Genomic DNA, 22,484 nt, shown 5'->3' with positions numbered 1-22,484 from the left:
AGATGAGGGATGGTTGCTTTTTTTTTCTTAAAAGAGAGGGGGGAGAATGTGTCATCTTGAAGCTGTTACACTGGGCCCACATGTGTGAGCGCTCATCTTCATTGAGAAGTATCTCAGAGCAGTGACTGTGGCCTACTCATTTTATAGCCTAGATTTATGATCCTCAGCTGGGAGAGGTACCCAGGGAACATTGGCAATGTCTAGAGAACGTGCTTGTTGTGACTGTCATCTTCTGAATAGAAGTTGAGGACCTTATTAAACTTTAGGACACACGTGACAGCCTCCACAGCAAGAACATATCCTACTCTGAGTGTCAGCCATGCTGAAAGTAAAGTCACCCCCTACAACCTAGAAAATTAGAAAATACAGTGGGAACTTGAGAACTTGTACAGTGGTTATATAGATAAATGAACCTAACTGGCAAGCCCTGGGTCCCAGTAGAAGAACATGCTTTAAAAAACAAGATAGATGTCTCTTTAGGAAAGATACTCAAGGTTGACTCAAGGGCCTGCACACACTCAAGAAATCTCAGTTTGGGTGTGTATCCAAAAGATGAAATCATTATGTCACACAGATCCCTGCATTTCTATAATCACAACAGCAGTATCCATAGTATTCCGCTCTCTAAAAAGTCATCTGATATTAAGGAGGTTGCATGTGGACATAAAAGTATCAAGGCAATATACATAAGGTGATCCAATAGAAAGGCAACATACTCAAACATTCAGTGAGACAGACATGGTTAACGGGATGAACAAAGAGGACGGGTTTATGTTCAGTCTCCATTGAAAGAACACATAGCATTGGTGGTATGGTTGGGAGGGTAGCTGCTGTCCATTGAAGGGGCACCTGAACCTGTCTGGGCTACAGATAGCCAAGAACTTGAAGTTCCAAGATTCATCTAGCTGTGGCCAGAATCGCATTCGGGTGACTAATCAGAGTCTGACAAGAGGGGAACTTCTGGTCAGACTGTGGAGGCCTTCAACAGTGAGTAAAAGAAGTGAGAACTCATTCAACAGGTAGTGTCCCGCCACCAACTGTCATGAGAAATGTTGTCATCAAATGTGTCCTCTGAGAAAATGTAGTAGCAGTTGTCAATGGTGGAAAAGGGAGGGGGGAAAGGCTGAGCTTGAGAGACACTGGAGAAGGGAACAAAACACTTGAGAGTGTAGAGCCTGGGGAGGTTAGAAGTAACAAGCAAGGAAAAAGACAACTCAATAACGACTCCAATTTTGACCTAAGTAAGTAAAGAAATGGGAACCAGGAGAGAAATGTGAGTTGAGAGGGAAAGATGAAGACACGAATGTGAGGTTGACAAGTTGCCTAGCAGACAGAAACGCGGGACTGGGGTGTTAGTTCAAAATCAACCTATCATAGACCTCAAACAGAATATAGCTAGATGAGAGATGATAAGGACAGATAGACAGATGACTGATTGATAGATAGATAGATAAGATAGATAGATAGATAGACAGACAGACAGACAGACAGACAGACAGACAGACAGACAGACAGGTTTTAGAGTAGACTACACTAGAGATTAAAGTTTCAGCTGTTTAAATAGGGTCACAAATTATAGCTGCCCCCTCCTCTATGTATTGTTCACATTGTCTTCATGTGGAAATGTTTAAGAAATACAAAGCATGTGCTATCTAACCTCACCTGCTAGTGATTTCTCTGGACGGCTGAGTTTCAAGAGTTGGTCATCTGAGAAGTTCACGTAGATGTCATCCAGGAGATCATCCAAGAAAGGGGGCTTTTTCAGTCTCCCGACGCCAATGGTCTTTGACATATAATAGTCTGCTGCATCGCTGAAAGCCTCTGAGAACTGGAGGCCTTTCATGGTCTCTATTTCGATGAGCAGAGCTTCTGGATTGTAGTGCCCAGCCAAGGCTTTGGTGAGATAGAAACCTGAGGGAGATGCGCACCCCTCCTCCTCAGGCCCGTTTGCATAATCTGGCTGGGGTCTCTTGTCCCTGGCTTTGGACTCTTCCAGTAACTCACAGAGGGTAGATGGGCAAAGCTGTGGAGGCTCGAGCGCTATTTCAATATCTTCGTTTTGTGCTTCAGAAGAAAGGGCAAGACGGATGCGTTTCTGTTGGGATACACACTCCTCCAGAAGACATTTCAGCCGCTCCTCAGAAAGACGTAATGTGGAGTCTAACTGAAGAAACAAACCAAAAGTTTTCATAGTCAGTTGGTTGATAAAACGTGTTTGTTCTGGGCAAACTTCCAGGGATATAGCAGAAGTTCAAGGGTCAGGAAAACCCTTACCCAGTACAAACAGGAAAGTGCATTGCTTTAAAGCGCCCAAAGCTGTAGGGGGCCAACTAGTAACCTATAGGATAAATTTAGAAGCAATCATACGCACTCATCTAGAGAAGAGAATCATATAATATTGATTAAATTTATCCAAATAAGCCACTGACGCAGAGAAAAGACAAGAGCTGAAAATGAAGTGTCTTCCGCTGGGTCACAGGGAAGGAACGCTACCATCATTTCCAGCCTGATTCCTCCGCCTCTACCCAGTCCCCAGTGTGAGCTGAGCCGTACACCGCTCAGTTCTGAAACCGGGGATGGGCCAATGACGCCTGCCCCCGGGGATTCACTACAGGCGTGTCTGCTCACAGCTTTCAGTGGACAAGACTGGTGAGGACAGAAGAGAAAGGGTGAAGGTGTGGCCCATCCTGAGAGCTGTAGTTGCTTCAAAATGACAGGCCGAGGCAGAGGCCAGGGGCATTCCAAGAAGAGTGTATTCAGGTAGAAAGATTTTATCACACAGACTCAGTCTCCACTTATAAAGATCACCCAGGGCTGAGGGTTCTAAACAAGATGCGAGTTCAAAAACATTTTTTCCTTACAGCAGTATGCCGCCACACCTGGCTTGTGCAGCACCCGGGGCTGAACCCGGGACTCTGCATCCCAGGCAAGCCTTCTACTAACTGAGTTACAGAGTCACTGTATGTGTTCAGTTGTCTAAAGCCAGATGTAATGAACATCCCAAGCCCACATTCTTCTTCCAGTGATGTTCTGAGGAAACACAAAAATGCACCAAGCACAGGGCTCTCTTGTGCAGAAATTCAGGAGAGCCGCAGCAAATTATAACCAGTTCAAAAAGGAACAGTTTCCAAATGCATTAAAACACACTGAAAAGGTGCCTTCCTCTCAAAATAAACTTTTAAAAAATAAAAACCCAATGGCACCTGCCACTGTGAGTTTGAGGAGAGTAAGAAACTTGTCTAGAATTTTTTTTTCTGAGTGATAATCTGGAAAACAATTCAGATAGCTTAACCTGAAGCTAATATGCACGTGAACAAGTAGGAGTTGATTGCATGGCAGCAAATTCTACTTTATAAAAAATGATTTATTTATTTTTATTTTATGTGAATTGGTGTCTTGCCTGCATGTATGTTTGTGTGGGGGTTTCAAAACATTGGCAGCCGAATTACAGACAGTTGTGAGCCGCCATGTGGTTGCTGGGAATTGAACTCAGGTCCTCTGGAAGAACAGTCAGTGCTCTTAACCACTGAGCCATCTCTACAATCCTACTTTTGATAAATAACTTCCAGAATCTAGATGTGGCACTGCTCCCATTTTCAGAGCATTTCCTTCACCTTGCTACATAAATCTAGGAAGCGAACACAGCCCTCGTGCAGCAGTGGGCACTTATAATATACCTTCTGATTACACTTATATAAAATTATTTACAATGAGGCGAGCAACAGCTGGGACTTAGAAAGAAGACACTGTATGATACTTATCAAACATTTGTCCTTATGAAAAGTCTCAGACAACAAAACAATTAGCCCCGGTTGGTCCAAGAGAATAAAGGATTGTGGAAGTCAGGTCTCTCAGGTAACAGATAGGAGGGGAAAATGGTAAGTAATCTGCTATGCCTGGCTGCTTCCAAAAGTAATACTGATAGGTTAGAAGCTTGGAAACCCTGACAATGTGTTTGGTTAGATATCCAGAAGAATGAAGCAATTCTGAACACTGAGAGGAAAGCAAAATGTTTTGTAAAAAATGAAGGGCACAGAATCAAATATGCACAGAGGAGGTGAGAATGAAAGCTAAGCAAAAGAAAAATATTTTTTAACCTTAGGACAAGCAAAAACCTTGGGAATGGAGAACTGAAGATGCTGTCTCATCTGACTTCTCTGAAATGCTCTTTTTAATAAACAACCATTTTTTAAAAAGTGATAGAGGTGCAGCTCTTTGGCAGAGAGCATACTTCCTGTGTGAGGCTCTAGCTTCAATCCTTAGTACCACTTACATGTCAAGAAAAACACAAACGAAACGCCTTCTGATTGACACTGGGGAGCTGCCCGGCTACGAGCACAAAAACAACTTTTAAAATAGAGCTTGTATTTCTTTAGCCTCTGCACAATACTAGTGGTGAACTGTTAAAATATCTGCTCTCGAAACATCATCAGCAAAAGTGAACCAAATAGAGTAATCTTGAAAATTTTTAAGTTAGTTCAGTAACAGTGTTTCCGGCTGGCAGTGCAGATTGGAAAATGCCACGTGACCCGCTTTTCTCATCTTTTGGTTCCTAGCAGAGCCTTGCCCACATACAAATGGCTACAGTGGAAATCAAATGAGTGAAGGATGGCCCCGGAGAGTCCTTCGCCGCATAAGCCACTCACGGATGCTGGGCTGCACTACCTTCTGGCTCTACAGGACCATCCTCGACCACTCTCAGTAGTAAAGCATGATGGCCGAGGCTTTATCCAGCTAGCTTGTGATGGCCCTGAGCTGGTGAGCCACTCAGGGTGAGCGGCCAAGAAGCCATCTGTTCAAGCACTCAACTCCAAGAATTCACCTACATGTCATGTCAGCTGATTCCCTCACTTTCCTAAGTGTGTTAGTCTTATCATCCCTGCCCTTTTATGGGATGATAAACAGAAAATGTAATATAGTGCATTCCTGGGATTCATTTTGCTGCAGTAGAGAGCTAAAGCCCCTCCTCCCGTCTTCATTCAGGCACCCTTGTTGAGTCTTCTTTCGTTTTATTTCTTAAGGTCTTTATAGCTACATACTATACATTGAGGATATTTCCCACGTGACTCCTGTCTCCTTCCCATTACCCGATTTGTTCCTCTACGCTGCTTCATTTCTACTTCATACTTTCATGTACATCTATGTATAAAGCAGGAGTCACTCGCAGCCAATATTTTGTCTTTCTGAGACTGGCTTAATTCACTTCGTATGATTCTCTACAGCTGCATCCGTTTTCCTGCAAACAACACAGCTTCGTTCTTTATGGCTGAGAACAGCTCCTTACCCACTCCCTCGTTGCTGAACCCCTAGGCTGCTTCCGTAATTTTGCCGCTGTGAGCAACAGCATCCTAAGCACGGTGGTGTGTCTCTGTACTACATTAACTTGGGCTCCTCTGGTAAGTACGCAGGAATGATGTGGCTGAGTCAAGTGGGATATACAGATATCCCACGAGAAATCTCCATGCCGACTCTCACAGTGGCCACACCCATTCTCATCTCCATCAGCTGCGCATAAGGCTCTCTTATGTCTACGTCCACCAGCATTTACTATTGTTTCTTTTCTTTCCAATATTTGTTTATTTTTGGTTTTTCAAGATAAGGTTTCTCTGTGTTATAGCCCTGATGTCCTCTAGAATCACTTTGCAGACCAAGCTGGCCTCAAACTCACAGAGAGCCAACTGCCTCTGCATCCTGAAGGCTGGGATTAAAAGCATGCGTCACCACACCTGCCTACTGTTTATTTTCTTAATGCCTGCCGTTCTGACGAAGTGAGATGGACTCTTGGTGTGGTCTTGATTTGTATTCCTCTGAAGTTGTACTGCTAATGAGGTAAGAACATTTGCTCATGTTTATTGGCTATCTGTATTTCATCTTCCTTTTACTGCCTTAGCTTTATCTGTTGGCTGGATGGTTTGATTAGCTTCTGGAGTTCTTTGTGTGCTCTAGACATTAATGCTCTGTCAAATGTGTAGCTAATAAAGAACCCTTCCCCTCCTGTGGCTGCCTCCCCACTCAACGTTTTCCTTTGTTACACAGAAGCTTTTCCTTTCCATGGGTCCCACTTGTTAATTAATGAATAACTAGGGTCCCAGTGAAAAGCACTTGACTATGCCAATATTATGAACTATTTTCCCTGCTGATTTCCTCTAGCCATTTCAGAGTTTGGGGGCTTTTGATTCTTTTAAAAGGCATTTGATTCTTTTAGAGTTGAATTTTGTGGGAGCCAGGAGACAGGACTGTACTTTTATTCTTCTAAATGTGGCTATCCAATCTAGTGTCGTCCCCCAGTTAGTGTACTGTTGGCTATAGATTTGACATGGATAATAGCCTTTATTATTGTGAGATACACACCTTCTATTTCTTGTCTCTTCAGGACTTCTATCGTGAAGGAATGTTGGATTTTGTCAAAAAGCCTTTCTGCATCGAGTGGGATGATCATGTGATTTACTTCAGAAGATTTCTGTGGCATATTCCATTTACTGATTTGCATATGTTGAACCACCCCTGCATCTCTGGGGTGAAAGCAGCATGACTGTGGTGAATGGGACTTGTGGTGTGTTCTTGAAATTGGTTTGCTAGCATCTTAGCAGCGATTTTTGCATCTGTGCTCATCAGAAAAATTGACCTACGCTTTTTATTGTCTCTTTTATTGTGTCTTTGACTGATTTTGGTTTCCAGGTGATGATGACTTCGTAAGCAGAGATTGATGGCATTCTGCATTTCATTCTTTTATGGAGTAGTTTGAGAATACAACATTAGTGCATCCTTAACAGTCTGGGAGGAGTCAGCAGTGGATCTTCCTAGGCATTGGCTCTGTCTAGGTGGGAGAGTCTGTATTACAGTTCCAATCTCATTGCTTGTTAAAGGTCTGATGTTATTTACCTCATCTTTTGGATTTGACCATTTAGTACTCTGTAAGTTTTTAACTACATCCTGATAGTTTTTTTTTTTTTTTAATTTTACTGGTATATGTTGTACTCTGTCTTTTAATCTCTAGTTTTATTGATTTGGCTTTATCTCTCCCTCCTTTCCCCCCCCCCCTCTCATTTTGGTTAACAGTTTGTTGATCTTGTTATCTTTCTGAGAACCAATTCTTCATTTTACTGCTTGATAATTTTTTTCATTTTCTAGTCCATCAGTTTCCACCCTGATTTTATTTGTCTCGCTGCTTGGGGTTTGGCTTGTTCTTTTCCCAGGGCCCTAGTGTGCAATGTTAGTTATTTCTTTTCGATCTGATTTCTTTTATGTGTGACTTGGAAGAATGGCTTTCATGTGTGTTTTCATTTTCATTCAATTCTAGGAATTTTGTTTCCTTCTTAATTTATTCATTCATTATCCATCATTCAGTAGAAGTTCATTGTTTAATTCCCTGAGTTTCTGCATGTTCTGTAGCTTCTTTGATACTGATTTCTAGATTTGTTCCACTGCAATCAGAGAGAAGACAAGAAGTTATTCTAGTTTTCCTATGCTTGTTAAGACTTGCTTTGTGTACTGTTACATGATCTATCTTAGAGAAAGGTCTGGGGGCTGCTAAGAAAGATGTGTAGTTTTTAGATGTCTCACTTCACCCAGAGACATTCCTTTGTTTTGAATTCTTTCTTTATTAGCCAGTGTGCACACAGAAAATAAGCAGAGTTAGTGCACTGGATTTTGTTTCATTGGGAAAATCATATGATAAGTGTAGCGTTGATTCTTGGGCGCCCTCACTGGCCTTAAAGACACCACCTGATGCATCGCAGACCAGTAATAACTAACACTTACCAAGTACTTACTCTAGGCCAGGTACATGCACTGACTCATTTCATCTTTGCGGGGAACCTAAGAGGTAGATGTCATTATTATTATTATTATTATTATTATTATTATTATTATTATTCTCACTTCCCATATGCATAACATGAGGGACCAATAAATTAACTAGTGTCCAATGTCCACAGCTGCCCTGTAGAAGAGTCGGGGTTTGTTGAAAACAGATGATTTGGGTCCAGAGTCTGACTGGACTCACTGGAAATAACTTCTCTTTCTTTCATTCTCCAAGTGTCTTTTCCCAAGCTGGTGCTCTCTTTCTATCCACTGTCACAATGGGAAAAAGACAAACGAAACAAGCAGACAAAAAAACTCTTCCACTGAGTATTTCCCTTAACTTTCAGTCTTTTGCTCAGAGTATAGATCTATGTTTTAGACAAACGTAGCGCACTTTCTTTCAGCTCCTTAAAGAAAACCACAATGGTCACAGGGTCCATTCCCAGGGTGCCCACTGTTTACGCTCCTCCAACCAGATAATGCCAGTTTGGTATAGGAATTAAGTCTGATTCAGAGGAAACTTTCGCTTGCTGGAGATGAAGCAGGTCCCTGCGTCTCCTCCTGAGCCAAACATCTACAGTTTCCCCGGCCATAAAAATCTCTAATTACTTGGGCATCGGATTTGTTGACAGAGCCATTGAGATGAGGTGTGTAGTGCACACAACCGTGAAATCCACCATTACAGGCTTGCAGAAGCAATCCGGGGCTTTGATGTGAGCTTAAGTTGTCAGGCATCTTTTCCCCGACAGAGTTTCTGAAGAACGCCATATAAAACCAATTCCATGTCACAAGGGAGGATGGTGGGGAGACATAACGCCCTAAAGAATCAACGACAAGAGTAAAGAGAAGGAAGTGTTTGCTGAGAACTACTTCTCCTTCAAAACAAACACCCAGAAAACATTCCACCCTCAGTGTGGCTACCGAGATACCAGTTTACAAGTCTCCACAGCCACTGCTGGCAACATATGAGTAGCAGTTTACAGAAACCTTAAAAAAATAAAACAGGCTGGGGCCTGGCGGTGTCTAGAAAGATGGTTCAGCAGTGAAGAGTACATACTACTGAACTCCACGTTGGTTGGCTCACAAATACTTGTAACTCCAGCTCTGTGGGCTCCAAAGCTACATTCTGGCCCCTGAACCAGACACACACACACACACAGAGAGAGAGAGAGAGAGAGAGAGAGAGAGAGAAAACATGTCACACATGATAGTCACATTAAAAAATAATAATAATAAAATAAATCCGAAAAAAAAACAACAACCTGTGACAAGGTCATAGTTGCAGAGTCTATGAGGTCATTTAATGGTCATTAATTCCACCAAGAGCAGGAAATAAAGTCTAGAGCAACTGGGAGCTCCGTCAAGGGTTCATCACTCTCCTTCTAGATTTCCATGTCTCTTAACTTCCTCCTTGCAGATGTATCCTCCTCCTCTCTCTCCCCTCACCCTGGTTTCTCCTCTCTACACCTCCACTCACGTGTGCAACTCGAGCCTGAGGCAGTTAGCGCCCACCAGTCACTATGGGCACTTTGATCTTTAGAGCAAATTTCCAACAAAGTATCTTTACAGGTCATTGTCAAGTCGGTGGACCTACTATATCAGGTTCAAGTGTCTGAGACAGTATGAACATGGCTAGGCATGATTTCCCAAGAATAGGCATAAGCAGAGTAGGAGATATCCCCCAAATCTACCAAACTGATAAACTACAAGAAAGGACGTGCCGACCCTCTAAGACTTCCCTAGTTTCTATTTAAAGGGCTGTCTGTCAAGGTATTTCCCAGCTTCACCAACCTTACTATATCTGAGTGCCCACTGAATAGTTGACTAAGGTGTAAAATAAAACTGCTTGTCGGAAAACGCTCACTTGTAGTTAAGCGTGGTAATGCCTGACTGTAATCCCAGCACTCAGAAAACTAAGGTGAGGAGATTGCCAGTTCGACGCCAGTCTGGATTACATAGCAAGACCCACAGATAGAAGGAAGGAAAGTGCTCCCTTGTCGGTAACATTTAAAAGGCATTTCAGTTGGAATAGAGATCAGCAATCTGGAGTCAAGATGGGATTGTACACTTAAAGGGCTCATATCACTTCTTTTAGCCTTGTCAGTTAAGCTAAACAGAACTTAGCAGCATGGCTATAAAATAAATAGTGTCCATTTTAACACCTGCAACAGTTGAACTAAGGATTCCAGGGGATATGGGCTATTTTCCTTCCCCCAGCTTCTTCCTCCCGTATTCTGCTCACTCTCCTCTCCTACCTTCCTCTCTTGCACTGGGGCTTTCCCAGTCATATAAAGGTGGGTCTGGCAAACATACTGTCCCTAAGAGGTGTTTGCTAGAACAGAGAAGATCTGCCATGTTTTTAATCAAAAATAGAAGATGTCTGGCCAGAAGAGGATCTGAATTGTAGTCAAAAGGAAAGAGATGACGCAAAGCCTGAGGCTTGAGGGATGAGGCAAGGCCATAAATAGGAAAGTGAGCCAGTCCCCTAGAGGCTGGGAGGATTGGAGGAAAGAGTATCACAGAGTGTGATGAAGGGCAGGGCAAACCACCCTGAGAAGAGGCATCGAAGTCTGTGGTACCGTTGACCTAGCTAGAAAGTTCCAGACACACACAGGAGAGATCAACTTCACTGCTCTGATTTCTAGTAGGGTGGCTGGTAGAAAGAGGGTCCCGGTTTCTCTCTTCCGTGGGACAGTTACCACTGGAGGATTTCCAGGGATTGCTGCGTCCAAGTATTAACACTAAGTGCACTTGGATCAGGTCCGCTTTGTTCTGGGCAAGTCACTGGAATGGCCTTTATCCCAAATCCATCACTTCCCTTTCCTGAAACCAAGCTGGGGATCTGGCTCTGCAGAAAAGGGAGTCTGAGCTCCATCCCATTTTTCCAGAAAAATGAGGTTGACTAGAGCGTGAGGTATGCAGATTTACAGAAAGATGCTAGAAGGAGGCTCCAGGTTGAGCAGATATTCAGATGATGAAGGTTCAGATGACTTCTCCATACCCAACCCCAGGAAAGTACATCCAGTAGGTCACTCCCACAATTCACTGGGATTGTTGACTTCCTGCCTTGTGTGAACTATGAGAATCATTTTTGCATTGTTGGAAGGCCTTCCTTACTTCAAGTGTATGTTTAGTTTTTACTATAAAGAGATGGGTTAAGAGAGGTCACAATGGGAGCAGAAGTTAAGAAGTCTATTAGCCGACTGTCTTAACCTTGAATGGAGCCAAATCTTGCCTCACTAGATCTAGAAGTCAGCTGAGTTGCTAGTAAACTGGATATTCTATGTGACACTGACCCCTCACGAACCTCTCTAGGTTCTCAGGGGCTGCCTCTCTACAGCCTGTTATCTTGTGCTTGTCATCACCCAAGCTTTGAACCAAAGCTATTATACCACTAAAATACCATCCCTGAGATCTTCAACAATGTTTTTTTGGTTAGACTAAGATGGCTTCAGAAAAACTCATCTAAAGCCAGGTCAGATCAACAAGATTTAAAAGATAAATGATGTTTACTCACATATAGCCAAGAACAGCACTGAGACCATATATTGGTACAAAATCAAGGTAGAGACAAATACTTAGCCTGTCAAGACTTTGGACAAGGCCTTGACTGGGCACCATGAATACTTCTGCTTCCTAGAGATGGGAATACAATAGGTGATCAATTCATATTCATAGCTGCCCCAAGAATGGCTCACTCCTCTAGCTTGTGAGATGATTTACACAGATGGACTCCCCCATGAGAAAGAACATTCACCTATACCCCACTCACACAAGAAACAATATTCAACCCTAGAAACTAGAAGAAGTTTGATAACCCCTCACATGGTCAAGAAATTTCCTCACTGCAGTCCAAGAGCCAGGCTGTCTTATCACTAAAGCACTCCAATGTAAGGAGATTTGGTTTGTCCATCACCTAGATCTGCACACACATGATAACCAATGCAGGAGAATGCCTAGATCTGCACATGTGTAATGACCAATGCAGGAGAATAAACACTAAGGGCCAAGCTCAGGCAGTGAAACAATTCCTTCCCCAGGAGGTAGTCAGTGCTATGACATTACAGGAGATACCCCACGACAGAAAATGAGCAGTTTTCCTGCCTGCTAGCACTGGCCACGTCAGTAACACCCCACTTCTTAGTGTCTTAGTTGTTACCTTGAATAATTAAGTTGGAACAGCCCAAGCATTTCCCCAAGCTCTCCTGTTCCTGAGACAAGAAGAAGCAGTTTCCTAGTCCTGGCAAGGCTCCGAAGGTAGCAGCTGGAGCTGCTGGGTGGGACTGGGGCCCATGGCACCAAGGAACTCTACCCAGACTCTGAAAACTGGTCCACAAGGCTCACAGAGCAGTGCTCCCTCTGTACAGGAACCGCAGGGCAGCATTAACACTACTGAAAACAGAGTGGTACTCGAGGATCCCTGGGCTTCGGGGCTTAATAACCAACGCCTATTGTCATTGCTGAGACCCGAGCTAGCGGGAAACCATGACGCAAAGGGCAGGACGAAAAGAAAAAATTCCTGGGAGGCTTGGGAGGACATTTACCCAGAGCAGCCAGAAGGAGAATAGAGGTAGGATATGAACTGAGCCAGAGGAAGGAAGACAAAATTGTAGCTAAACAGAAGAGAAATGACTGGCATGAGGTGGAGGAGAGGCCATGCAGTGCTGTTCAGTTGTTAAGGGCCCTCCACCGAAAAGACAGGAGGGCTGCTTGCCTTCTGCGGACAGAGCACAAGCCTAGGCTAAAAAGAAGCAGCCCCTCACAGCCCCGGAGGAATCAAAGCAAGACCGGGCAAGCCATGCGAACACGTGGCCTCCCTCTGCATCTCAGCTGTGTCTCCAGCACCCTTTCTCCCTGCTGTCTTCTATGCTGTGTGTATTCCCATGGCCATGTAGGAAAAAGGCCTCGCGTGAAGTGTTCCTTAGGCTTGCATACTATCTTTCTAGAAACTGTTGTTTCCTAACCAGAGGGACAGGCAATGAACTTAGCAGCGACATAGAGCAGGGGGAGGCTGGTATTTCCACATTGAAATCTGTCCTCTTTTTCCTCTGCTGTTTAAAAATTGGGCGAGTCACAAAACCTCCCACTACAGACATCTAGCGTCTAGCTCGCTCCAAAGGAGTAGGAACAAGTAAACCTTTGCACTGAGTAAGACAGGCATATGGAAAGCTGCTCACGGTGTACATGGTTCAGGTGCAATTTCCGCCGCCACCAGGGTGTGAGCGGGCAGCAGCAGTAATGGGACGAGCTTTCTCAGGGAACCACAGGCTGAAGTTCACGCTGTCCAAGTTCCACCGGCCTTAAGTGGACGGAGCCTTAAGAGATAATCGCACACCCTTTGCAGTGAGTCAATGACCATGCATCCTAACAGATTTGAGAGGATAGGGGCTACCTACACCATCGGATGCTGAGAGAGAGCCAACATGAGACACAGATAGAATGTGACCTTCCTGTGAGGCTGTCTACATCTCCAGTACTGGAAAATACCAAAATAACCAGAAAGGGGCTGTTTTCAAGGTACTTCTCTGTGTGTTTAAAATACTGAGATTTCCATGTGAGTCTGCGGGCCATGGGGGAGTGTCTCTTGCTTCACGCAGACAGGCATCTACTCTCCCTTTCCCAGCCAGACCTTGAGGCATCACTAGCGCCCCCGTTGCCCACTCTGCTCCGTCTCAGCACACTCTCACCACGAAATACACTCTATCCAAAACATCTGAACATCTCCTACTGCCTCACGTCAGAGCCTACCTGTCCAAAAATGTGCTTTCCCATTCCCCTCCTAACTGCAAGGCATAACTCTTTCAAGGAACGAACTCCCATTTAGAGGAAGCCTTTGAATCAGGATGACGTAACCCCAAGCCCTGATTCTAGGAAGGAAATCCAGGCCCACAGCCAGATGGCAGGAAACTATTTGGAAGACATCCATGCCTTTCAGCACTTCCAATCAGGCCACACCAGGCAGAGTCGGTCCTAGCCCAGTTGGACAAACCTTCGGTCCTGTCAGATTGCATTAGCTTTGATTCTTCTGCTGCCCATAAGCCCTGCACCCTAGATCTAACCTCATGCTGAATTTGTTGATGAAGGAGAGCCGCTTCTGGTCACATACAAGTGGCCTGTGGCGTTTCCCAGGGTTGAAGTGCTCCCGCAGCCCTGCCCTGTCTAGACGCGTATCTGAAGCATCTAATTACCCCGTGCCTTCTGTGCGGCACACAAAGCCCGGCATAAACACAGCACCCCCATTAATAGTGCTGCTCAGTGAACTGTCCTTTTACATTTCCAGGCTCAAAGTGAGATCGCGCTGCCAACGAGGATGATACAGTGCGGGGAGCACACTCTAAGCCATGCTGTCATCCAAATCCTGGAAGCTAAATTCTCTAGCCAGCAAACCAAAAGAGCCACCTACAGGGCTGGACACAGATGCAGAAGAACCGGTAAACCGTGCTCTACTGTCCCATAAATGATGCATTCGACGTTCCCTTTCACATAAGGCTGAGATGAGTCTTTATGTCTCCCGTCACGTCACCTGGGCCTCTACTAGACAAGTGTCCAGACAAGCCCATGCCATCAGCCTTGCACTAGAGTCAGGTTCGGTTAGGGCTGAAGTGGACAGGGTTGGTAGCACCACAATGAAATGGTGAGAAAATTAAGGCTCAGAGAAAGTAAATACCTTCATCCAAGGCCCAGACTAAGAAACAGTGCGGCCAGGGACCTTTCATCCTCACAGCTGCCTTCTTCCCACTGTTGCTCAGGGGGTTTAAGCTCTGTTCCCAGGGAAGCACCTTGACAACAGCGTGGTACCGTTGTCAAGGTGCATGACAAGGTGCACATGTCTCCCCTTCAGTTTGACATCTAACAGCAGCCTGTAGCAAAAGCCCCCTTTCATCTCACAAACCTGAAGCCAGTGTGTGAACAAGAGGAGAGGTCCAGGGGATGGTAGCCACCCTCTGTGCCCCCACACATGGAACTCCAGGTTTTACCATTGCAGTTCCCCCTGTGTCTACCTTCCCAATACATGTTAAATTCTCCAGGGCGAGAACTGGGTCCTCCTCAGTGCTGTATCTTGATTATCTTCCCAGGGCCTGGCAAAAAACAACACTTAATGAAGATCTGTAGACTTCATGATGGCTTCTTTTTAAGCCTGTGTGTGTACCTCTGTGTCTGTCTCTCTCTCTCTCTCTCTCTCTCTCTCTCTCTCTCTCTCTCTCTCTGTGTGTGTGTGTGTGTGTGTGTGTGTCTCAGAGGACAATTTGTTGAAGTAATCTCTTCTTCCAACATATGGGTCCCAGGGCTTGAACTCAGGTCATCAAGTTTGGCAGTAAGCACCTTTACCTGCTAAACCATCTTCTTTGGGAGATCTTGTACCTGCTATAGTGACACCCCATAAACTCATAGGTCTTAGTCTGTTTACTGACCAATGATCTCAAGCCATGGCCCAGCCTAACCCCAGTACCTCTCCTCCCTCCTGAGATCTGTTCTCTATAGAGCCTGCTTCGGAAGGCAACCGTTCAACCAAAACCTGGCTTAGAATTTGGGCAGACCAGACAATAATACTTTAATTCTGAAGAATTCCCCAACATGGAAAATTTCAGGTTCCACTGAAGGCCAGCCATCAGAAAACACTGCTGAAGGCACAAGTATGTCTTGTTTTCTCCATGTCACTATCCACAAATAGTGACTCATCCCACCTCAGGGTAAAGGGGATAATAACTGGCAGAAAATGTTTCAGAGTCTCACACACACACACACAAAGCTCAGGAAGAATAAAAAGCCTAAATCACAGGTCTGTGATAGTCACTGCAATTCAGACAGAGAGATTAATTCATTCTGCCATGAAAATACCCAAGTAATATTCCGTTTCTTCTTGTGGTTGGGCTTAATTAAGGATCTCTACTTGTGTGTTTAAACAGAAAGCCTCACAAACATGCAGCGAAGTGTTGCCTTTCACAAGCACTTACAGGGCAAAGGTGTTCTCAACGGTTCTTTATTCCTACGGATAGAATTGAAATGAACGTAACGGGGCTTCCGCCTTCCTCTGAACACTTTCCAGGAAATACGTCACACTTTTCTCTTTCGGTTTCCAGTGATGGGCAGATGAGTTCCAGTCCCTGCACTACACAGGGTTCTGGGTCCCTCAGATGGAACTAGGTCATCTGAAGGCTGGCAGCTTATAAGGGCTGCTCAAAGTGGGGGTCATCGGAAAGATCATGTGATTAAATGCTCTAAAAATGCCCTGGCTGAGGAAGCAGAGGAAGAGCCTCAGACACTGTACCTCCTGGTCAGACAGTAACATGTCACTAGAAATAGGACAAAAATAATGAATACTTTTGTTTCCATTTGATTGAACTCCAAATTAATGTCTTAGGGTTGAAAATGTGAAGTAAAAACCACAATTCCTCCCCAAAATAAGTTCTAACACTAACTGTGGGATGACCACTGAAGCCTAACCAGCAGACAGGAATGCAGAGGGGCAGACTCAAAGACCCACCTCTATTCACTGCAGGTAAGCTCCCCAGAGAAATGTCTACCCAGAGGCACTCCTGCCGCATTTCCCACCGTCTGCCCATCCTTCACCGGGCTGCTTCCACAGACATACAGGAGTCCATCATTTCTGCATTTTAAGAACAGCCTCTCTCTCTCTCTCTCTCTCTCTCTCACACACACACACACACACACACACACACACACACACACACACTCAATTTCTCTTATTTGCATTCTTTGGGGGAAGAGTGGGGACTGGGATGGGGTTTGTATGTAGCTGAAAATCATGATTATCCTCCTGCCTCTGCCTTCTGAGTGCTAGGGCTTACAGCCTTAAACAACTACAGTTGGCACCCCATTTTCCTTATGAAAAAAAAAAGAGTCTTAATATAATTACTCTTAAATTGTCACCAAAATCCTCTTAAAGCCACTGCAAGCCACCTGCCTAGCCCTTCACGCTCTTGTCCAGGGACCAGGTCCCTCCACATCTGTAAAACAGCTGTCAGTTCTCAGTCCCCATCATCCACCCCGGCCCCACAGCAGTGTGTGACACAACTGTTCTCTCTCTTCACTTGGCCCCTAGATCACTGCCATCTCCCGATTTCCCTGCCCTCCTCCATCTCCTGGGCCAGTGTATCTCAACCTCTTCACCTTCCAAGGAAAGCCCTGGGGCTCGATCTTGGATCTCTCGTTCTTTTCCTCTTCATCCTCGCTCTCTTAGTGGTGCCTGATATTCACACAGTGATGATTCCCAAGTACATAGTTTTGCTTGCACGTCTCCTCACTTTCAGACATATCTCTAACTGCCTGGTGAGTAGGTCTTCTCAGACTGACAATGTCCACCTGAAATGTAGTGATTTTCTGCTGTCACCTTTAATCATGCTCTTGTGGTTCAGTCTTCCCCAGCTCAGTGAAGAACGGCTTCTGCCTTTCCTTTGCTCACATGAAAAACTGCAACCCTGGCATGGTCCTTTCTCCCACAGCATCCACACAATCCAGATAAGACATCTTTTCTTCTGCTCCCGCTCTCATCCTCATTCTTGCTCGCTCCACACCTCACCCCCTCGTTCCTTCTCGTTCGATCTCGGCATTAGCCTGCAGTCTTGTCATTCTGCTCTCAGCTGTGCTGTCCTACTGACCAAGTTTCAATCCAAGGGCCACCATCTTGGAATGTAAGCAGAACACTTGTGTATGCTGCTGTTGGGATTCATCCAACCCAACCCAGCTCCCTCAGGGACAAAGCATTGGAACTGGATTTCTCATCATCTCTCAGCCCTTTTCTCCTCATCTCCCCTCCTCCCTCACTCCATCCAGCCCCACTCACTGGCTTGCTAGTCCTTGACTGTAGCATCCGTGCTCTGGCCTTAGTGCCTTTGTCCTTGCCGTCCATCTAAAAATGCTTCCCATCTGGATATCAATGCATCACACGCGCACACACACACACACACACACACACACACACACACACACACACCTCCAGTCATTTGTCTAAATGTCATCTCACCGCGCCCTTCCCTCACCACCCCAGTTAAAAACGCTAGCGTCTCTGCTTGCACTGTCTCTCCGTGTGCCCTCTCTCAGCTCCCCGTTCCTACAGATGTAGCACACACCCCTTTCGGACCCTGCAGTAGTGTCCTTTATCCATGGCTTCACAATCGTCAAACACAATCTGAAAATATGAGGAAAATGCCAGAAAAAAAAAAGGAATTCATGAGCATGTGAACTGTTTAGACTATCGTGAAGAAATCTCTCCTTCCATCCTATCCAGATGGGAAACCATCCATTTGTCCAGCAGTCTTGGTTATTAGCAACCCTACGGTAATAATCCATCCATCTAAGTAAGTCAGTTTAGCACTGAGTCCTCTCACTTCAACACATGGGGAAGGGTGAGTGCAGAACAATAAGACATTCTGAGCAATAGCAAGATGACACACATAACTCTCAGGAGAGAATCTATTGTATTTGCCGTACTTTATTATTGGTCCTTACTACACCTAATTTATCAGTTAAAACTTTATCATAAGCCTGAATGTATGAAAAAAAAAAGCATGGACTATGTTGGGTTTGGTACTAGCCGTCGTTTCAGACAGCCACTAGAGCTCATGAAAAGCATGCCCCACAGACACCGTATACATGTGACTCACATATTTGTTATACACTTCCCCCTACTGGCACACGAGTCCTACGTATGCGGAAGCTTGGATCAATTCACTGCTCTATTCTCAGAAACTAGAAAAGTATTTTGATATGTTAAGAATGTAGTAAATATTTGATTTAAAAACATGCTGCTTCTAGAAGAGGTATGGGCTGCATACAGACGTGTTCTTATCACAGTCCATCTTTTTTTATTCTCAGAAAAAAAAAATGTGATCCCTTCCTTTTATATTTTTATATTTTGGTTGAGTCTAGCCTTTAATGACTGAGCCACTTCTCCAGCTTGCCTTACTCTTATATGATGTTTGCATTTCTTAGATCCATGTATCAAACAATGCATGAATTAGTTTCTTTACAACTTTGTCATGCTAGTATCACACACCAGTTTCTTTGGGACATTATGGGTTTGAGAAGTCAGTCCTCCAGTCGGCCTTCTTCGTTGTCTCTATCTACATCCTCCATTGTATCTACCTGCCATGTTATGGGAACCTCTTGCTGACTGTGATGCTTGGCTATAGCATTTATGGACAGTGTAGTTCAGTTCCAGTTCCCAGAACAATCGTCTACTTTACCCAGCAATTCCACATTCTAAAAATTGTACTTATCATCAAAGGGAATGAGTGTGGCATGGCACACTCCTTTGAATTTGAAGGACAATGTTCTACAGTCTGTTCTCTCTTTCCACATTCTGTGGGCTCCTAGGAATGACTCAGGAGGCCAGGAGGCTGAACGAAGCTCACTGTTGCATGCTGGGGGTTGTCTCCTTCCCCAAAGCACACACATAGCTTACATCAGGGCATCAGTGGCACCTGCTATACCTTACTCCCAAAGTCCTATTAACGTGATGCCATACCGTGTAAGATGAACAGGGCAGGGTGCTCTGTGAGATGACCAACAGCCTTGTAGACAGAATGGTGACAGTCATAAGGAAGGCTGTCCAGTTACTGTGTTGCTTCTAAAAGTTAGCATAAAGTTCCTGTGTTCGAATTTATAAAATGAACTGTTTGAAATAGGTACTCATTTGCCTATAAGAAAGAAGCTTTCCCAGCTAAGTAAACGCACTACAAAGATCAAAGCACGAGTTGAGTTGCTGTAGCCAAGGGACTGTATCTGAAACAGAGCTCACATCAGGGAGTTTCTGGAAGGTCTCAATGCTTTCTTTTCCCGTTAGTCTAAGAAACGCATTCAAGGCTCTTTCATAATGCCCTGTCTAGGGATGATGAGTTTAGGAACTGATCTCTGTCTCGGAACTGATCTCTGTCTCAGAACTGGGCAAGGGGCACGATTTCTTGTTGTGATGGCTTAAATCAATCCCAGAGGTTTATGTTATAAAACCAGATGGAACAGTTAGTTTCATGACTATTTCAGTCACAAAGGTCCTGTTACTGATGGCCATTTCCAAGGACCCTTATTTGTTATTCCTGATAAAATGTGTATCTTGCTGAATATTATACAGCTCTGATACCCACCTAGTCTTCTGATGGGAAAGTGCTGGGACTTTTGACCCATTGTGGCATGCTCCTAATATTCCTGGCAGCAACTGTAGCATCACCCACCAGCATCACTTGGCTAGCACAGAATGCTTCTCTTGTTCCCAAAGATGCTAGTGGCCTTTCATCATTTAATCTTCCAAGCTCTTGTCCAAAAGTCTCCATCAAGACCATCTTAAGGAATCTAGTTGGCATACAGGTCTTCAGGATCATGATATAACCCCTTCCCACATCAGTCTTAGCCTTGGGAATTGGTATTTTTGTTCGCAGGACATGTAAAGAAAATTTTAAACATCTCATTTGGAGCTACAGTTCAAATTTTAGCCAACAGATCAAAGAAACTATTAGAATCAATGCCATCCATTCTCTAGCTAAGTACTTCCATGGCAATTAAGTCAACCCATCTAAAATGTATTTTTCTTTACCTGACCTGAAACCTTGAAATGCGATTGTCATACATGTTCCCTGGGTATTTTGTCAATTATAATTAGCAAAGTTTGACAACTTTTTACCACCATAAACTGGCTCCTCCTAGCTTTGCCTTTATCAACGGTGTTTTAAGGTATGCTGGGTTCTAATAGTAATTACAGCTCTACAAAATGAATGAGGAGAACTGATCTGCCTTACAACTACAGTCAGGATATAGACATTTACATGAAGACAAGAAGAACCCCAGCAAAGCAGGGACTTCTTCAGGTGGAAGGGGTGGCTTAAAGGACTCTGGAGTCTTAAAGGTACCCCGAGTTTACCAAATTCTACTGTATCCCCTTGCCTATACTTAGGTTCTACTTTCTGGGTGTGCCAAAAGTTTAACCTAAGTGACCTGGCTATGGATTTAACCAACACTGTCATTTCTGCATTTGACTTTTCTCCTTTACAAGACAAATTACATAAGAGAATTTTTTACACGCAGTCACAGAAATATTTTACATTTTGATCCATACTAAGATAGGGAATTTGACAGCCCTAGCTTGTGTTCTCTCTCTTTAAACCACTGGTCTTTATAAGAAGCAGTGGCTGCACTACCTCACTGCTCCTGGTCCTCATCCCTGCATGTGCCTAAGAGCCTTTCCCTCCCCGCACTTCATTCTAGTAGCTCAAGGAACCTGCGTTTGCAGAATTTCCACTGTATGCTCTCGTGTGCCAGCACCCCATCCCTGCCACAACTGAATTCGTCACTACCATCAGCTCTAACTAACACAGAGAGCAACCCCAGCTGTCACCCATGTCCAGGCAGTTCTACTTCCTGTAGCCATTCCATGTGTCAAATTCCACACCCATCAGGGTTCCTGGAAGCAAATGTGTATATATATAGGAGTCTATGCAAGCAAAATCTCTCAGAGGATCTGTGGCTGCTACTTTTGCTGGGTTGAATGCATCCATGTGATGCCACCTGGGCCAGGATTCCACTGCCAGGATGGCTATCCTCACCACCTCAGTAACTGGGCATTCCCACCACTATGGCAAGCACTGGGTGGATTTTCCATTCTTACTGCTCCATCCTTTAGTTCCAGGTTTACATACACGACTGCTCTGATAGCTTACATCTGGTGAATGCTCTTCTAGGAAGAGCTAGGAAAATCAATAGGAAGTCCCAGAAGTCTCAGTGACAGGCAAGCTGAGAATCCTGTTAAGAGTCACAAAGTGGGAGGCTGGAGAGATGGCTCAGTGGTTTAGAGCACTGTCTGACCTTCCAAAGGACCCGGGTTCAATTCCCAGCACCCACATGGCAGCTCACAACTCTCTGTAATCCCAATTCCAAAGGATCTGACACCTTTACACTAACACACATAAAATAAAATAAATTATTAAAAAAAAAGTCACAAAGCGGGGAAATGTCCCAATCCCATTAGGTAAGCAATGGGGTACAAACACCAGCAGCTGTTTGTGTCATTAGGACATATTACATAGAAAAAAAAAAAAAAGAATTTTATGGGAACCAAAGTTGGAAAATGTTGCAAAACTTTTACTTATTTGGAGGTATTAAAGAACCAGCTTACCTTCCCCTTAGTCTTAAAAGCCATCTTAGAGTACAGACACTAGGTTCATTCCTGTTTATGATTAAACCTCTGCTTCTCAAGGACTGGGCTATACCCCCACTGTAACCTTAACTACAAATGGTTCTGTACTGTCTGCTCCAGAAATGGTGATCGTGTCTTTATTTCAAAAACTTAAGAACCATCTTACAATCCTACCTTTGCTTCAAAAGAGTTGCTATGGCTCCCTTGTTATGACTACCTGTCGTTATGACCACCTTGTCTTTGTGAGCACCTTGTCTTTATGAGCACCATGTCTTTGCTTCAGGAGGTTGTTAGGACTAACTTGTCATGCTTACATTCTGCTCCTGTAACATCTCTTATTCTGCCTGCCGAATCCCCATTGAGAAGCCCCTTACCCCCGAGCTATAAAAACCTTGTCTTCCTCACATCCAATGCTGACCTCTCTAACCCTGCCCCTAGCAGGAGGCAGCTCATGCACACGAATAAAAAAGTTTGCTTTAATCAATTGCTTGCTGTATTAATTCGACCATGATGATTGAGTCGGCAGTCTTTCTCC

General features: G+C 44.4%; 1 protein-coding gene across 4 annotated transcripts in view; it reads right to left on the bottom strand.

Moving 5' to 3' along the window:
• Fsip1 (fibrous sheath interacting protein 1) overlaps positions 1-22,484 on the bottom strand; it is a 117,542-nt gene that overhangs the window by 2,474 nt on the left and 92,584 nt on the right. For all 4 annotated transcript variants that reach the window (XM_060371512.1, XM_060371515.1, XM_021661325.2 and 1 more), the window contains one exon: positions 1,663-2,164. In XM_060371512.1, coding sequence (XP_060227495.1) covers positions 1,663-2,164 — 502 coding nt within the window. The remainder of the gene's footprint in view (positions 1-1,662; positions 2,165-22,484) is intronic.

This window comes from Meriones unguiculatus, chromosome 18 (genome assembly GCF_030254825.1).
Source record: "Meriones unguiculatus strain TT.TT164.6M chromosome 18, Bangor_MerUng_6.1, whole genome shotgun sequence".
In the NCBI taxonomy this organism is placed as follows: domain Eukaryota; kingdom Metazoa; phylum Chordata; class Mammalia; order Rodentia; family Muridae; genus Meriones; species Meriones unguiculatus.
The sequence above is the reverse complement of the archived record's forward strand: the minus strand, read 5'-3'. Positions and strand labels throughout refer to the sequence as shown.